The 17,443-nt window shown below is 54.5% G+C and overlaps 5 protein-coding genes across 9 annotated transcripts in view; all 5 read right to left on the minus strand.

Annotated features, from left to right (window-relative positions):
* Positions 1–17,443, minus strand: part of LOC121435313 (H-2 class I histocompatibility antigen, Q10 alpha chain-like) — a 731,224-nt gene that overhangs the window by 544,043 nt on the left and 169,738 nt on the right. The gene's annotated exons all lie outside the window — the stretch shown is intronic.
* The window catches only part of LOC121435272 (H-2 class I histocompatibility antigen, Q10 alpha chain-like), a 708,503-nt gene that overhangs the window by 520,998 nt on the left and 170,062 nt on the right, over positions 1–17,443 (minus strand). The gene's annotated exons all lie outside the window — the stretch shown is intronic.
* Positions 1–17,443, minus strand: part of LOC121435270 (H-2 class I histocompatibility antigen, Q10 alpha chain-like) — an 808,095-nt gene that overhangs the window by 495,340 nt on the left and 295,312 nt on the right. The window lies entirely within an intron of this gene.
* Positions 1–17,443, minus strand: part of LOC121435275 (H-2 class I histocompatibility antigen, Q10 alpha chain-like) — a 703,994-nt gene that overhangs the window by 495,340 nt on the left and 191,211 nt on the right. The gene's annotated exons all lie outside the window — the stretch shown is intronic.
* Tnxb (tenascin XB) overlaps positions 1–17,443 on the minus strand; it is a 51,635-nt gene that overhangs the window by 17,431 nt on the left and 16,761 nt on the right. For 2 of the 5 annotated variants that reach the window (XM_041634355.1, XM_041634359.1), the window contains 13 exons: positions 17,069–17,401; positions 16,348–16,671; positions 15,597–15,890; positions 13,172–13,474; positions 11,808–12,083; positions 11,369–11,677; positions 10,281–10,601; positions 9,880–10,191; positions 9,167–9,490; positions 8,521–8,817; positions 7,786–8,109; positions 2,339–2,653; positions 1,620–1,943 (listed from right to left, as the gene is read on the minus strand). In XM_041634355.1, coding sequence (XP_041490289.1) covers positions 1,620–1,943; positions 2,339–2,653; positions 7,786–8,109; positions 8,521–8,817; positions 9,167–9,490; positions 9,880–10,191; positions 10,281–10,601; positions 11,369–11,677; positions 11,808–12,083; positions 13,172–13,474; positions 15,597–15,890; positions 16,348–16,671; positions 17,069–17,401 — 4,056 coding nt within the window. The remainder of the gene's footprint in view (positions 1–1,619; positions 1,944–2,338; positions 2,654–7,785; positions 8,110–8,520; positions 8,818–9,166; positions 9,491–9,879; positions 10,192–10,280; positions 10,602–11,368; positions 11,678–11,807; positions 12,084–13,171; positions 13,475–15,596; positions 15,891–16,347; positions 16,672–17,068; positions 17,402–17,443) is intronic. The other 3 variants (XM_041634356.1, XM_041634357.1, XM_041634358.1) reach the window with 3 other exon arrangements.

Consider the following 17,443-nt stretch of genomic DNA (forward strand, 5'->3'; position numbering starts at 1 on the left):
CATGCTGCACACTTGCTGCACCCTGCACACCTGCTGCACCCTGCACACCTGCTGCACCCTGCACACCTGCTGCGCACCTGCTGCATGCTGCACACTTGCTGCACCCTGCACACTTGCTGCAGAACATGGAGAAATCAGACTGAGACTCCACTGGAAGCTCCCTTCTTTTGGCTGGCATTTGTATTCCTGACAGGTACCATGCAGGCTGATGTGGGAAATCCTCACCAACAGTCCTGCTTGTCTACGAACCCCGAATACTAGAGAACCATCAATGCAGGCAAGATAAGACCCCTGGAACAATGTGCACAAGCATTATGGGCACAATAATTAGACTTAAAGTCTGCTTCCCGGGAGGGAACTCACGTCTTATGCTGTAAACCAGGGCAAAAGCCTAGGGCTGGAGAAGACATAGGCTCCGATGGGGGAGGCAACAACTACTGCTTTATTAAATGGATATGATACACCTATCAAATTCCCTTCTAAACATCTGTGTCTGCATCCGTGGATTGTTGCTGCTACCAACACCAATTAATCATGCAAGGAAACTTATTCCTTGCAGTTAGAGGTATACCATATATCATGGGGTCTCATAATTGGTGAAATTACTGTCACTAGACAGTGGCTATGTCATCATGGTCCAATACTCAGCAAAAGAAGAATGAAAATAATGAAGCATTTCTATCCTCTACTCCCAAGGCTCAGGGAACACTGCAGAAAGTGGAAAAATCTAAAAGCCAGAGGAAGGAACACAGCATTGTGCTGCTGTTTCTCAAGACCTGAAGCATTCCCTATTGGAGAAAAGCTCAGTAGAACTCAGGAAGTGGCCAGGTGTGGTGTTGTGTGCCTTTAATTCCAGCACTGGAGAGGCAAAGGCAGGCAGATCTCTGTGAGTTCCAGGTCAACCTGGTCTGCATAGTGAGTCACAAGACAGCATAGCATGGCTATATACAGAGGCCCTGTTTCAAAAACAAAACACCTGGGAAGCAATGGGAGCTTAAAAGGCTCAGAAAGCAACTCACAAGTCCCAGGAAGCTCCTGAAACTTACAAAGTTCACAACGTCTGTCCCAACATTAGCTAAACATTAGCAGCTCCTTGCAGGAGAGCTAGAGAAGGCTCCAAGGATAGATCTTTCCTGAGCCATTGTCCATGTCGAGGTCAGCTTTTATGTAATACACCTGCATTTGAGTCACCCATGTTTCTGCAAGTAAACCTTCACTCATATTCTTATAAGTAGCTCTAACGAACTCATGATTCAGTGTGCCAGACTTGTGTGGAATACCTTGTTTGTTGTTAGTGCCCTATGTAGACTGAACAGCCTTTAATATACATGATATATATATATATATATACATATATATATATGTATATATATATATGTAACTGCGAGCTCTTGACCGTCCTGTGTGAAGCCCTGTGTGTGTGTGTGTGTGTGTGTGTGTGTGTGTGTATATATATATATATATATATATATATATATATATATATCAACCTCCAGAAAAATGAGGTGCTCACACGCTCACACAGCCTTGCTACTTTGAGAACAAGAGTTACCACAAAGATGGTAGAAGAAGGAATGAGAATGAGTCATCCCGCACAGACCCATCTGACATTCACTCACCCGTCATGCCCACGGTGGACACGGGGCCCACACGCTGGCCATCATGGAGTCCATACAGGTTCATCTTGTATTTGCGCCCAGGCTCCAGGTCTCTCACGATGGCCTCCCTCTCCTGGCCCCCAACACGCACCACCTGGGGCCGCCCATCACTGTCCTTGTACTGGACACTGAAGGAGTCAAAGTCTCCCTGGGGGACGGTCCAGGAGAGGCTCAGGGAGTCTGGGGACGATGCTGTGACAGTCAGGTCTCCCAGGAGCGGCTCCTCAGGGGGCTCTGGGGCCTCTGTGCTGGGCTCTGTGGGGCTGGGGGTCTCTTCCTCTGCAGCTGAGAAGGGGACAGACAGGTGAGCAGGGTCCCCCACAGGTGTCCTTTGCTCTTAAAGAGGAGCTATGGCTACCAGGGAGGTCCCAATGCCAGTTTAGAGATAGCCCCCTCTTGGAGTCTGGTATCCCTGGTCAGCTGATAGCTGGCCAACACGCCCAAGCTCCTGGGTCAGCTGAGGGGACCTGGACACCAGCACGGCAAAGACCTTGGTGGCCCTGTTATGAGGGAGATCCGCCAGCCCCAGGGGAAAACAGACAGGCTGCCACAGTCTTGCTCACAGCCAGCCTGTGGTACTGAGTAGTTCTTGGCCATTGATTTCCCAGTTACTAGTCACCAAAGAACAGTAGGCTCCACTTCCTGATGGGTCCCACCCTGGTCTCCCACAATCCACTTACCCGTCACCCCGACAACAGACACGGGGCCCACACGCTGGCCACTGTGGATGCCATACAGGTTCATCTTGTACTTGTGGTCTGGCTCCAGGCCGGGGATGGTGACCTGGTCCTCGTGCCCTGGCACCCGCACCACCTTGGGCTGCCCATCCCCGTTCTTGTACTGGATCACAAATTGGTCAAACTGTCCTTCGGGGACTGTCCAGGAGAGGCTCAGGGAGTCAGGGGTGGCGTCTGTCACAGTCAGCTGGCCCAGGATGGGTTTCTTAGGGGTTGTGGTGGGCACCGCCTGTGTGGTCATGGTCTCCTCCTCTGGATCTGGACACACACACAGGAACAGGTTAGGTCTTCTCTGTCCTTACTTTCTGTGTAAAGGACAATTTATAAAAGCAAAGCTTAGCTGGTGTGGTGGCACGCGCCTTAAACCTAGTGCTGGGTAGAAGCAGGTGGATCTCTGTGAGTTCAAGGCCAGCCTGGTGCACAGTGAGTTCCAGTTCTGCCAGGGCTACAGAGTGAGACCTCGTCTCAAAACATAATAATGACGATTTAAAAAGTAATATAAAAATTGAAAAAAATGAGTTTTTTAAAAAAATAGCAAACACATTGGCCTTAGTGGCTCCCCCATACCTTTCTGCCCTTTCCACGCTGCCACCCCAAGCGCCCCACCTCAACTGTCCCTCTCCTTCCAGCTGCTAACACCACTGACTTCATCCCTCCCTCAGCATCAGCTTCTTCACGGCTGCACGGCCACTACTCGGAGCCTCTCTGAGACAGCTCTCCTTGTAATCACCCTCACTAGGCTCTGATCTCTGTCCCCAATCTGACCGTGGACCTGCCCCAACCCAGCTGCCTCCAGACTCAGAGTGTCCCAGACTTTTGTTAGAACCTTCCTAGCCGCCTCGGCCACCTGCCTGGAACCCGGGGATGGGCTACCATCTCCCACGATCCAGCCCTCCCTTCTTTACACCCTCCTTTTCTTGCTCAGCCTTCCAGCCCAGCTCTGCATAGACCCATCTTTTGACCCAAATGCCAGCATTCTACCCAGAACCAGACTTCCTGAGCTGCCCCCAGCGTATCCTAAGACTGTCTGAGGACATCTCATGAAATCCTTGGGTTTCGTCTGGACCATGCTTTTCCTAGCCTGCTGGTCTCTGAGCTAATTCGGATTTACTCTTCCTAAATCTGCTCCCAAACTCGTGCCTCTTAGACTTCAGGTCTCGGAGGTTCCCTGTGAGCAGGCTGGCTTGGGTGTCCTTTGTTAGGCCCTGCCTGTCCCCAGGCTTCTCCACACAAGCCCATGTTTGTTTGACTGTGAACCAACCCCTCATTCAGGAGCCCATCAATTTCCCAGGCTCAAGGTTCCCCATTGATGCAGTCTGCACCTGGGTCTGGCACCTGTAACTTTGTTGATACACTGGAGGAGTGTACAGTTAAGACCGCATCCCAGCCTGGCGGTGGTGGCGCACGCCTTTAATCCCAGCACTCGGGAGGCAGAGGCAGGCAGATCTCTGTGAGTTCGAGGCCAACTTGGTGTACAAAGGGAGTTCCAGGACAGGCTCCAAAGCTACAGAGAAACCCTGTCTCGGGGGAAAAAAAAAAAAAAAAGACCACATCCCAGCATCCTCTCACTGTTTCCATGGTGACAGAGCCTCTGTGAGGACTCATGGAGGCAGGAAGACTGCTGGACCACACATTCCCATGGAGTGCCAACTCCTTGGCTGTGAGGGGCCGTGCTGGCCCTCAGATACCTAGCCATTAAATGATGGGTCCCTAGGGTGGTTGGGGCAGGAGGAGGTGGACCCGTAAGAGGTGTGGCCTGGTGGAAGCCCTGGAAGAGGAGAGTGAGGCTGGGCGCTCCCCCCTTTCCTCTGGCCTGCTGTGATGTGCTAGTCTATAACAGGCTCTGAAGGAACAGGGCCAGCCCACCAAAAACCGAGCCAAAGCAAAACTTTTATCAGTTGGTTATATCAGGTTCTTTTTGCTTTCGAGACAGGGTTTCTCTCTGTAACTTTGGAGCCTGTCCCTGGAACTCGCTCTGCCTCTGCCTGCCAGAGCCGCGGCTGCCCGGCTATACCAGGTTCTTATCACCAGAGTGAGGCTAATGCTGTATCTTGATAATAATGCAGGCTAGAAGACCCTGGGTGGCCCTACTGTACCCCGACCTGCACTGTGGGAAGTCCCTGATGGTTAAGAGCAGAGGCTTCCAGGAAGTTGGTTACAGGGGGACAATTATGGTCCAACTCACACAGTCCTTCTCCTGTCCCTCAGCATCTACCACCGGGGTCACCCATCTATATTCTTGTAAAGAGTCAAGATCCAGGAGAGGCTCAGGGAGTCTGGGGAGGACCTTGAGGTTACTGGATCCCTCTGAAGTGATCCTCTGGGGTTTCTGGGGCCTCCGGTCAGGGATCTCTTTCTCAGAAACCTCTGACCTGGGAGAAGACTTGGGACCAGGCAGATGTTAAGGATATCCAGCAGATAAACTTCCTCAAGCAGAAGCCTGGGCTCATGTGGCCTCACAGTGGCCCTCTGGTCACCACAGGCTGGAGGCCCCGCTGTCCTGTCTTAGGCAGGCTGCCCTGCCACACACCTTCAGAAGGCAACAAGGCCGTGCGTGTCAGGAGCCAAAATACTGCTCGTTTCCTTTGCTCTAATAATCCCATTTCTGGGCACTTATCCTAAGAAAATTATTAAGAGCAGGAAAAAGTTACAGCATGGAAGAATTTATAATGAGATTATTCATGACAGCAAAATGTGTCAGGACTCAAACGATCCGTAACAGACGATCGGTTTTGTTGCAGGGCTTTCACCAGAGAGCATCGGATAACCATTAAAATGATGATTAATGCGGTCACAAGGTAAATGACTACCACCAACTGGCGCTCAGAAAAGCAGGGGCCCTCTGCATGGGAGCACTCAGACGCCGCATGGGAGCACTCAGATGTTGCATGGGAGCACTCAGATGCTGCATGCAGAAAGCAGAGGGGGGCACTTACACCGTTGGCTTTGGATTGGTTTTGTTAGGGGGGTGCTTACACCGTTGGGTTTGGGTTTGGTTTTGTTAGGGGGCGCTTACACCGTTGGCTTTTGTATTGGTTTTGTTAGGGGGCGCTTACACCGTTGGCTTTTGTATTGGTTTTGTTAGGGGGCGCTTACACCGTTGGCTTTGGGTTTGGTTTTGTTGGTGGTAGGGGTGCTAGACATGGAAGCCAGGGCTTCACACAGGACGATCAAGAGCTCGCAGTTACTAATGGCGGCTGTTGGGTCAAAGCCAGACCGAGCTTTTGCTCTCTAGTTTTCAAGCTTTGCTCGTGGCTGCCACGTTCTTCACACTACAAAAAATGCAGGCTTGAGAAGGAGTCATTGACTCAGAACATTGATGGGTGATGGGAGATGGGAAGGGGCAGTGATGCAGACAGAGAGGGATGGAGAGGACATGGGGACCGGGAGGGCGAAGGAGGAACGGGCCGTGGGCCCCTGGCCGCCCTCTCTACTTGCTGTGAGCTGAGAATTGCCCTTATAAGGAGTGGCAGGAGGTAAAGAGACAGGAAACTGAGCCGTGGGTGAGGATCGGCAGCTTACCCCAGGCTGCAAACTCTCAGTGGCTCCCCAGTTCTCCCCACACCCCACAACCCTGCAGCCTACAGGACACACGTACAGAAACGAGACCTGTCAAGTCAGGGAGACTGAGATAATGATCGTTCCACCTACACGGCCACCAGGGCACAGGAGACCCACAAGCTGGCCCCTCTGTGGCTGAGTGGCTTAACCCACCCCTCACAGTGTCCCCGAGGATGGGGCCTGAGCGCACCTGTGATTTACCTGTCCCCTTGCTGCTTAGGGACTCGCAGATTTAATTTTCTCATAATTAGAAACGAACAGCGTTGCCAGGGTGACAGGGGAGACAGATGGAGTGCTAAGGGAGAGAGGCTGCATTTTTCTGCTTTTCTGTGATTATAAAAGGAATGCGTGGAGGGGGGAAAGAAATGCTTGCCGTGTTGGAACATTCACACAATGCAGAACAGATTAAAACAGGAAAAAAAAAAAACAAGGCAACCCAGCAATGTGCAGAACGCCGCATTCCGTCTCTCAAGGCACACCGCCGTGGGCGCCGTGGGCTACGCCTCATCCTGCTCCCCTGCCTTGCTGGTTATTGTCAACTGGTTGTGATTAGCACCCCACGGAATCTTTGGGCTCTGCTGCCCCCTTTTCTCTCCCTCATCTTGGATTTTATTTTTTGAGGGAGGGAAGATTATTCTGACCCACACTTTGGGGGAGTGTTGGTCCATTGGGGAAGGGGGTGTGGTGGGACAGCCACATCATGGTGATCAGGAAAGAGGGAGGCAGAATCCAGGAAGGGTCCAAGCCAAGAGACAAGTCCAAGAAAATGCCCCCAGTTAACTACTTCCTCCACCAAGCGCCCATTCCTCCCTCTCACCAGCACCCAACAGTGCCACACAGCCCTAGTCCATCACGGAACTTGTGTGTGTATGTGTGTGTGCGTGCTTGAGAACACGGTGGCTGTTGCTACACAGGCATGAACCACTTATTTGGCACACGGTCTCTCGCTGGCCACCAATTTGTCTCAGCTGACTGGCCAGAGAGCCCTGGGGAGCTTCCTGCCTTTACCCCGCCAGCTCTGCCATCAAGAGCATGTACAGCCCTGTCCAGCTCTTTTCCGTGAGTCCTGGGAATCAGACTCGGGTCCTCTGCCTTCACATCAAGGACTTAACTCAGACTAGAGCTGTGTGTCATTGTTTATTACGACGGGATCTCCCTCTGTAGTCCAGGCTGCCCTTGACATCACAGATCTCTGTGAGTTTGAGCTCAGCCTGGTCCAGGACAGCCAGGGCTATACAGAAAAACACTGTCTCAAACAGTTTTTTATTTTTATCTTTAATCATGTGTTGTGCCTGTCTGTCTGTCTCTCTCCTCTGTGTGTGTGTGTGTGTGTGTGTGTGCGTGCGTGTGTGTGTGTGTGCGCACACGCGCGCGCACATAAAGCCAGAACCATCAGATCCTCCTGGGGCTGGAATTATAAGCAGATGTGAGCTGCCTGAAATAGGCGCTGGGAAACCAACTGGGGCTCACCTGCAAGAGCCTCCTTAACTTCTGAACCACGTGTGTGGTCCCCACACCAAAGTATCGCCAGGGTACAAATGCTGTTTATGCCATGTAGTCACCCCTAGCTAGTACGCTGTTGAGTTATCTGTGTATGAGTGTGAATGCGGCTTAAACAAAGACCCCTGCAACTGAGAAAGAAAAACGGGAAAACACTAGGAGGTGGTTTTCTGTGTGAGTCAGAGTGAGGAAGAAGCTGTGAACAAGGCCAAGGCTGAGCAGGAAGGACATGGAAGGAAACCAAATCTTAGCCTTCTGGGATAGGGAAGAGAAGGGGGCCACATAGCCCTGGAAGGAGACACGCCCCTAAAACCCCAGTTCATACTCACCGGTCACGCCCACAGTGGACACGGGGCCCACACGCTGACCATCATGGAGTCCATACAGGTTCATCTTGTATTTGCGCCCAGGCTCCAGGTCTCTCACGATGGCCTCCCTCTCCTGGCCCCCAACACGCACCACCTGGGGCCGCCCATCACTGTCCTTGTACTGGACACTGAAGGAGTCAAAGTCTCCCTGGGGGACGGTCCAGGAGAGGCTCAGGGAGTCTGGGGACGATGCTGTGACAGTCAGGTCTCCCAGGAGCGGCTCCTCAGGGGGCTCTGGGGCCTCTGTGCTGGGCTCTGTGGGGCTGGGGGTCTCTTCCTCTGCAGCTGAGAAGGGGACAGACAGGTGAGCAGGGTCCCCCACAGGTGTCCTCAAGTGAGGACAGAGTAGCCATAGTTACCAAGATGGTTCTGAGGTCAGCTCAGAGATGTCCACCTTGGGGCTTAGGGGTCCTGATCAGCTGACAGCTGACCAACACGCCCAAGCTCCTGGGTCAGCTGAGGGGACCTGGACACCAGCACGGCAAAGCTGTCTGTGGCCCTGCTGCCCAGGGAGACTGGCCAGCCCAGAAGAAGGCACAGAAAAGCAGACCTTAGTGCTAGCAACGCAGGTCTGTGGAGCTGAGCAGATCTGGGGTGCTAACAGCACCCAGCCACCGATCCCTACCCAGCTGTCACCAAATAGTTTGAGTGTGTTCCTCCCAGGAGGTCCCACCCTGGTCTCCCATGTCCACTCACCTGTCATCCCGACAGCAGACACGGGGCCCACACGCTGGCCACTGTGGATGCCATACAGGTTCATCTTGTACTTGTGGTCTGGCTCCAGGCCGGGGATGGTGACCTGGTCCTCGTGCCCTGGCACCCGCACCACCTTGGGCTGCCCATCCCCGTTCTTGTACTGGATCACGAATTGGTCAAACTGTCCTTCGGGGACTGTCCAGGAGAGGCTCAGCGAGTCAGGGGTGGCGTCTGTCACGGTCAGCTCGCCCAGGCTGGGCTTCAGGGATGAGGCCTCAGTAGGTTCTTCAGTAGAGTCTGCGGACGACAGAAAACAGAAGCTTTGTATTTCTGGAAGGAGTTCCCAAGTCCCAAGTCTCTGGCGTGTGGGTCAGAAGGAGGCTGTATCTAGGCCTGATCACGCTCTCTTCCCTGTTTGTAACCTCCTCCTCCTCCTCCTCCTCCTCCTCCTCCTCCTCCTCCTTCTCCTCCTCCTTCTCCTCCCTCATCCTAACCAGGCAGCCCTGCCCCAGATCGCATTTGACCTGAGGCATTGGAGGTCAGGGACAGGTTAGAGGCTGAGGAGTTTTGGGGTCCTGCGTCTCTGCTGTAGGAGACAGTGAGGGCTCTACTTGCCTGAGACGTAAAAGACTTTACTCACACTCACCGGTCACGCCCACGGTGGACACGGGGCCCACACGCTGGCCATCATGGAGTCCATACAGGTTCATCTTGTATTTGCGCCCAGGCTCCAGGTCTCTCACGATGGCCTCCCTCTCCTGGCCCCCAACACGCACCACCTGGGGCCGCCCATCACTGTCCTTGTACTGGACACTGAAGGAGTCAAAGTCTCCCTGGGGGACGGTCCAGGAGAGGCTCAGGGAGTCTGGGGACGATGCTGTGACAGTCAGGTCTCCCAGGAGCGGCTCCTCAGGGGGCTCTGGGGCCTCTGTGCTGGGCTCTGTGGGGCTGGGGGTCTCTTCCTCTGCAGCTGAGAAGGGAACAGACAGGTGAGCAGGGTCCCCCACAGGTGTCCTCAAGTGAGGACAGAGTAGCCGTAGTTACCAAGGTGGTTCTGAGGCCAGCTCAGAGATGTCCTCCATTTGGGGCTTGGAGCCCCTCCCGGTCAGCTGACAGTTGACCAACATGCTCAAGCTTTTAGGGTGACCTGCTGTAACCTTAGCGGCTACCAGCATAGCAAAGGCTTCTTTGGAACCCCTGGCCCAGGGAGACAAGCAGCCAAAGGAGGGTACAGGCTATAGCCTCGGTTGTAGCCAGCCTTGATATTGACCAGTTCTGGGCCAGCAATCAATCTCAGCCCACCTAACCTGGGGGTTACCTCTCAATGAGTCCCACCCTGAGGCTCCCATGTCCACTCACCTGTCACCCCGACAACAGACACGGGGCCCACACGCTGGCCACTGTGGATGCCATACAGGTTCATCTTGTACTTGTGGTCTGGCTCCAGGCCGGGGATGGTGACCTGGTCCTCGTGCCCTGGCACCCGCACCACCTTGGGCTGCCCATCCCCGTTCTTGTACTGGATCACGAATTGGTCAAACTGTCCTTCGGGGACTGTCCAGGAGAGGCTCAGGGAGTCAGGGGTGGCATCTGTCACATACAGCTCGCCCAGGTGTGGCTTAGGCTCGGGAGTCATGGTGGGTGGTTCTGTGGGCTCCTCCTCCCACGGCACTGGGCACGGAGAGAGGGAGATGACCACGGGAACTTTTCTCTCTCTGGATCTTTGCAGCTGTTTAGGTGAGACCCAAACTCTCACTTACCTGTCAGGGCCTCAATTTGAGCAGGGCCCACACGCTGCCCGTCATGGAAACCATACAGGGTCACCAGGTATCTGTGGTCGGACTCCAGACCAGTAAGGGTGATATCACTCTGGTCACCTTCTGTATTGACCACTTTGAGTTGCCCATCTCTGTCAGTGTACTGAACCTCGAAGGAGTTAAATTCTCCTTCCATCACTACCCAGGAGAGATGCAGGCTGTGCGGTGTGGCCTCCTCCACTCTCAGCTCTCCAAAGCGGGGTACAACTGCAGGAGTTGAAGTCGTGGGGACCTCTGTCCAAGCTTCTGTTGTTTCTTTGGGGCCTGGATCAGAGAGATGGGAGAGCAGGTGCCTGCTGTGTTGCTGGTCTCATATGTTGAAGAGGGGGAGAGGTTTGGGGAAGGAGAGAGTGGGAGGGAGAAGGGAGGAAGGCAGAAGAAGGAGGGTTAGCAGAAGCATTTGACGTGCCAAACGCCAAGTAGAAGATTCTGCATTTTGCAGGAGTCTAAAATAAGGTGCAGAGAGGCCAACCCCAGAGGACAGGAAGCATCCCAGTGGCTGCCAGGGCCTGGGGAACCAAGTGCAAAGAGGACCTTAAAACCGGGCAGGAGTGAAGCCTCCCTAAGGGGACCTTGTATCCCTCCCGTGGGCCATCAGAGCATCAAAACAAACCCCACCCTGCCCCAAGTTAAATTGCCCAGGAATCCCATGACGAGAGAAGGAAAAGGTTAAGGCTCCAGCCAGCAGGAGGGGTAACATGTCTTCTGGAAGGAGATGTCACCCAACAGTGACAGCTCGTCAGCCCACCATGCAGGAGACTGGAACTGATGGGTAGGACCAGCTTTTGACTGGGCCTGCTTAGCTATAGATACACCTCTGGCTCTCTGTTTAAACCTAATGTCAAGACCCCAAAGATGGATTTGAGGGAACACTGGACCTCTTTGCTTCTCTTCCCAACGTGGTCACGTTGGATAAAACTTTCTTTCTGCTTTTTTCTATGACCTGTCTATTTGCTTGGCCAATGGAGGGCAGGCGGTCAGGCCCCGAACAGATTGGGGGCACAGGGGTGAGGGGAGTGTTTTGCACTTACCAGTCATAGCGATGACAGAAAGGGGACCCACACGCTTGCCTTCTTGGAGGCCATAGAGAAGCAGCTTGTACCTGCGACCTGGGTCTAGACCAGAGACCCTGACCTCCCGATGGCTGCCCTCCACAGGCACCACCTGGGACTGCCCGTCCCTGTCTTTGTACTGGACGACAAAGGAGTCAAACTGGCCCTCGGAGACTGTCCAGGAGAGGTCCACGGAGTCTTGGGTCACACTAGTCACCTGCAGTTCATCCCCTAGGCGAGGTTTTGAGGGGGACTTTACTCCAGTGTGGTCCACAGTATTCATGGGCTCTGGGATGGAGACAGAGGCAAGAAATAGTTCAGATGGTCGTGGGCTGTGACCTTGATGGGCAGGGCAGGGAGAGGAGGGGTTGCTGCCTTAAGCTGGCCTGCTGCTCTGGGCCCTGCCAGGAAGACTCACCTGTGGTGCCCTCTGTGGAGAGGGGGCCAAAGCGCTTCTTTCCCTGAAGCCCATAGAGAAGGAATCTGTACTTGCGGCCTGCATCCAGGCCTGTGATGGTGGTTGTGTGCTCTTGGCCCGGTACCGGTAGCAACCGAGGCCCACCCTTGTCCTTGAACTGGACCACGAAAGAGTCAAAGTGGCCCTCGGGGACTGTCCAGGACAGGCGCAGGGAATCTGTCGTGGGGTCCGTCACCCACAGCTCCCCAAGGTGTGGAAGGGCCCCTGGGCTGGCGGCTAACACAGAGAAAGGTTCTTGTATTTATTTTTTCCAAAACGATTCTTGACCACCTCCCCCTCGGGCTGGAAAATTCCAGAGTGGCCCAGTGGTTAATGCCTCCCCATCCACTTTCACTACCCTCTCATCCACTCCCCCACCTAGCCAGAGCCTCCCCCACTTGATCCTTCTGTCTCGAGTCACCCCCGTATGGACACCCTAACCTCCCTGTTCATTTGCTCCTTCTCTCTGACTACGGTCTTTCTATCCCTTAGAGACTCCCTTTCTGCAGGGCACAGCTTACCCAGAAACCCCAGCTGAGTGACCTGAATGGCCCCCTGGGGAATTCCTAGGGGTGAGAGGCTCTCTGTTGGGGACAGACAAGTGGGGGAGGTGGGGTGCAATGGGGGTTCAGTGTGGCCCAGCCTCCCATTTGACTCACAACACCCACACTCCACAGGGCTCAGAGGTGGTGTGGGGCTCGCTCCGTCACATGCTGTGGGGATTTGTGTTGGGAGTGACACACACATGAGAACTCCCACAGAGAAGGGATCCCGTGACTGCCAAAGGAGCCATCCAACTTGGGAAGGCGCTGGCCCGCCGCCCTCCTGGACAGCAAAGCCACTGACGGAATTGTTATTGCAAGAGACTTCTGGCAATGGGGAGCCCCAAGGGCCAGAAGATGGCCTGGACCAAACCCCAAGAAATGGTCCAGCTGGGTAGGGTTTCTCTGGTTTCCATTTTCCCAGGCTCTGAGAAGTCAAGGGAGGAAGGTGAACCTCTCTACCAGAAGCGGATGTGTGGACAGAGGGATGGGAGCCAGGTAAGAGCCAGGGAGACAAGCCAAACTCAGGCTGTGACAGTGGCACCCAGCTGAGGAGGACAGGAGAGGCCCCTGGCCACCTTTACCCCTCTCAAGAGGCCCCAGGCCCCCACAGCCCACCTTCTAGAGAAGGTCCAGCAGCAGAGCAAATGAAGGAAAGAGAGGATTTGAGAACCTGCCCTGTTGGGTCCCAACCTGATTTGGACTGGGCTGGGTAAACAGGAAGGTAGCTAGCTAGCAGGAAGTTCAGACACTTCAGGGAAGCAGAGTGTCATGCAGTTTCACCTGTCTTCGCCTCCACAGAGACCTGACTGTGCCGTCTCCCATCTTGGACCCCAAAGAGCAGGAACTTGTACTTGCGGGAGGGCTCCAGGCCTGGGATGGTGACCTCCCGTTGGTCGGCTGCCACAGGCACCACTTGGGGCTGGCCATCCCTGTCCTTGTACTGAACCACGAAGGAGTCGAATTCACCCTCAGGGACAGTCCACACGAGGCCCACGGACTCGGGGGTCACATCTGTCACGGCCAGCTCCCCCAAGAGTGATTCCAGCTTGGCGGTCTCAGTGGCTGGAGCTGGTGGGAGGATGTCTAGGATGAGAAGCAAAGCATGGTTGAGCTCCTGGGAAGAGACCTGGCTCTGCCCGCCTTGGGGGCTGACGGTGACGTGGGAAAGTTTCCTCTTTATCTTCGGTGGCCAATAACAGCCTGGCCACCAAGATGGTGTCAAGTGCACTCGTGACTCTCACCAACAGAAAGGCACCTTTAGCGTGGCCTTAGAGTCATCCGGGGGCATCAAAGCACTGTTTGCACTCTAAGTGAGCTGACAGAAAGGCCCCGGCACTGCCAGGTCATAAATCAGAGAGTAAACTGTTTTGATAATGGCACATTGATCAGTCGATATCCATAAGATGGTTCCATGAACGCCAAACCCAAGGATGCTCAGGTCCCTCATAGGGGGTGGCAGTCTCTGCACATCCTGAAAACTTTGAATCACCTCCAAATAGCTTGCTGCGCCTCAAGCAATGTAACTGCTATACAAACGGTTGGCAACTATCTGGTTTATAAACCCATTTAATACGAACACACGTGTGTGCATGTGTTCACGTGTGTGCAAATGAGCATGCAAGTGCATGTGTGTGTTCATATGTGTTCAGGTAAGTATGCACATGGTGTGAGTGTTCATGTGTGTGCAGGTGAGTATGCACATAGTGTGAGTGTTCATGTGTGTGCAGGTGAGTATGCACATGGTGTGAGTGTTCATGTGTGTGCAGGTGAGTATGCACATGGTGTGAGTGTTCATGTGTGTGCAGGTGAGTATGCACATGGTGTGAGTGTTCATGTGAGTGTTCATATGTGTGCAGGTGAGTATGCACATGGTGTGAGTGTTCATGTGTGTGCAGGTGAGTATGCACATGGTGTGAGTCTTCATGTGTGTAGGTGAACATACATGTATGTGTGCATACATGTTCACGTGCATGCAGGTGAGCACGTGTGTGTGTACGCGGAGAGGCCTCTTGGGCTGTTCGTCAGTAGCCGTCTGCCTCATTTTCTTCTGAGACACAGACCCTCCCTGGACTTTAAGCTTGCCGACTAGGCAAGGCTGGCTGGCCAGTGAGCCCCAGAGACTCTCCTGTCTCTGCCTCCGCAATGTGGGGATTGCAAGCCTTCTCCACCATGCCCAGCATCTCCCATGGGTTCTGGGGATCTGATCTCGGGTGTTCACACTTGTGCAACTGCTCACTGACCTGTCTCCACAGGCCTGAGGAGGAGTGTGTTTTAGATTTTTTTTTTTCTGGGTCTGGTGAAATGGCTCCGTGGGTAAAGGCCTTTGCCTGGTGACCTAACTTCAATCCTTAGGACCCAGACGGTAGATGGAAAGTTGTTCTTCAGCCTTCATCACGCTGTGATAAGTGAGCGTCTACACGTGTTCGCACATGCTCACACACATGTAAAAAGTTATATATTTTTGTGTGTCTATTCTGTCTGCAGCTGCACGTGAAACCTCTGAAGATATGGAATGCTGATTATATCCACGTTGTTAGTGTCCTTCGTGATCATATGAATTCTGTTTTCTAGATTTTCATGCCATGTACTGAGAGAGGATAGGGATTCCCCCAGAAGCCATGGTCCGTGAGTCACAGTGAGCTTATGTCCGGGAGTAAAGAGAGGAAGCAGGAGCCTGGAGTTCAGGGAGGCATGTCTTCCCCAGGGGTGATGTTGGAGTGGGCCAGAAGGGAATGTGACTTGGACAGACACCCAGGACCTTTGAGAAGTTCTGAGATTGTGTGTGTGTGCTTGACCTCAGTGAAGAAGGGCAGAGATTGGGGAGGCGGCGGCTGTGTTCAAATCACAGGGGGCGGGGGCTGTGTTCAAGTCACTGTAGGGTTGTCAAGAGGCGGGAAGAAAAAGTAAAACAGCTGTGCAGTCAAAGAGAGGAGACGGGGGAGGGCAGAGAGGGGAGGAACAGAGGGATGGAGGCCAGATGGGAGGCAGGGTTAGGCTTGGAGTGCAGATAAGGAAACCACTGGGTGTGGGAAGGTCCCAGCCTTAGGCAGAAGCCAACGGTTTGGGGGGTTTGGGGGATGGACTCATGACTGTGAGCCTGAGAGAGGCCTGTAGTCACCGGTGCAGAGGCTAAAGGATGGCAGTCCCAGGCAGGGCTGGGACTGTGGGTCACCAGGGCTGGGTACCGCCTGACTCCCTCCCTCACCTGTCATTGCCAGCACAGAGAGGGGGCCCACACGTCGTCTGCCATGGAGCCCGTAGAAGTTCATCTTGTATTTTCTTGCAGGATCCAAGTCGAGGATGGTGACCTCGCGCTGGTCAGCAGCTACAGGCACCTCCTGGGGCTGCCCATCCCTGTCCTTGTACTGGACCATGAAGGAGTCGAACTGTCCATCAGGGACCATCCATGAGAGGCTCACAGAATTGGGGGTCACACCCGTCACTGTCAACTCCTCCAGACGGGGCTCGATGGCCGGAGAGGGCTCTTCTGGTCGCGAGTCTGAGACAGAAATGGTGGAGCCTGCTAGAAAAAGTTCCTAAGAGTGCCATACGCAAGACTGCACCGATCGGCAGCACTCCCGTCCAGAAGCTTCACCAGCAATCTGGTGGCTCTGGCACCGGCGATCCGGCTCAGCCGGCACAGGCACTTTTGAGCAAGCCTGGTAACCTAAGATCCATGGAGAGGTGTAAGGAGAGAGCCAGATTCACAGAGCTGTCCCCTGATGTCTGTACATGCACCGTGACACACGCATCAGATACAATAGCAACAACATGCACACACAGATGGCTTCACCGAATCCTTGCCAGCTGTCTGTCACGAAGCTGGTGATAGCCCTGGCCCTGGGTGACTTGCCCTGTCTAGATACTATGACTGTTCAGCAGCTAGACAGCCCCTGGCCATGGGGCATGGGACTCAGGAGTAAGAGGGAACAGAACCAGACCCCAGCCACACTCACCCGTCACGCCCACGGTGGACACGGGGCCCACACGCTGGCCATCATGGAGTCCATACAGGTTCATCTTGTATTTGCGCCCAGGCTCCAGGTCTCTCACGATGGCCTCCCTCTCCTGGCCCCCAACACGCACCACCTGGGGCCGCCCATCACTGTCCTTGTACTGGACACTGAAGGAGTCAAAGTCTCCCTGGGGGACGGTCCAGGAGAGGCTCAGGGAGTCTGGGGACGATGCTGTGACAGTCAGGTCTCCCAGGAGCGGCTCCTCAGGGGGCTCTGGGGCCTCTGTGCTGGGCTCTGTGGGGCTGGGGGTCTCTTCCTCTGCAGCTGAGAAGGGAACAGACAGGTGAGCAGGGTCCCTCACAGGTGTCCTCAAGTGAGGACAGAGTAGCCATAGTTACCAAGGTGGTTCTGAGGTCAGTTCAGAGAAGCCCACCTTGGGGCTTTGGGGTCCTGGTCAGCTGACAGATGGACATCATGCCCAAGCTCCTGGGTCAGCTGGGGGGAACTGGACACCAGAACAGCAAAGCTGTCTGTGGCCCTGCTGCCCAGGGAGACTGGTCAGACCAAGGGGAAGGCATACAATAGTAAGCCATAGCTTTGGCCAGAACAGATCTGGGGGACTGACCAGTCCTTGGCCACCATTCCCCAGTCACTAGTCTCCAAAGAGCTGGAGGTCCTGTTTCCTGATGGGTCCCACCCTGAGTCTCCCATGTCCACTCACCTGTCACCCCGACAACAGACACGGGGCCCACACGCTGGCCACTGTGGATGCCATACAGGTTCATCTTGTACTTGTGGTCTGGCTCCAGGCCGGGGATGGTGACCTGGTCCTCGTGCCCTGGCACCCGCACCACCTTGGGCTGCCCATCCCCGTTCCTGTACTGGATCAGGAAGTGGTCAAACTGTCCTTCGGGGACTGTCCAGGAGAGGCTCAAGGAGTCAGGAGTGGCATCTGTCACAGTCAGCTCTCCTAGAAGCGGTTTCTTGAGGGGCTCTGGGGCCTCTGTGCTGGGCTCTGGGGGGCTGGGGGGCTGACCCACAATGTGTGGTGGGGCTGAGGAAAGAGAGCAGGCACTTAACAGTGATGGCCAGTCAG

The sequence above is a fragment of the Microtus oregoni genome, unplaced genomic scaffold (genome assembly GCF_018167655.1).
Source record: "Microtus oregoni isolate MIOR12 unplaced genomic scaffold, Mior012 000046F_ref0000063, whole genome shotgun sequence".
Taxonomy (NCBI): domain Eukaryota; kingdom Metazoa; phylum Chordata; class Mammalia; order Rodentia; family Cricetidae; genus Microtus; species Microtus oregoni.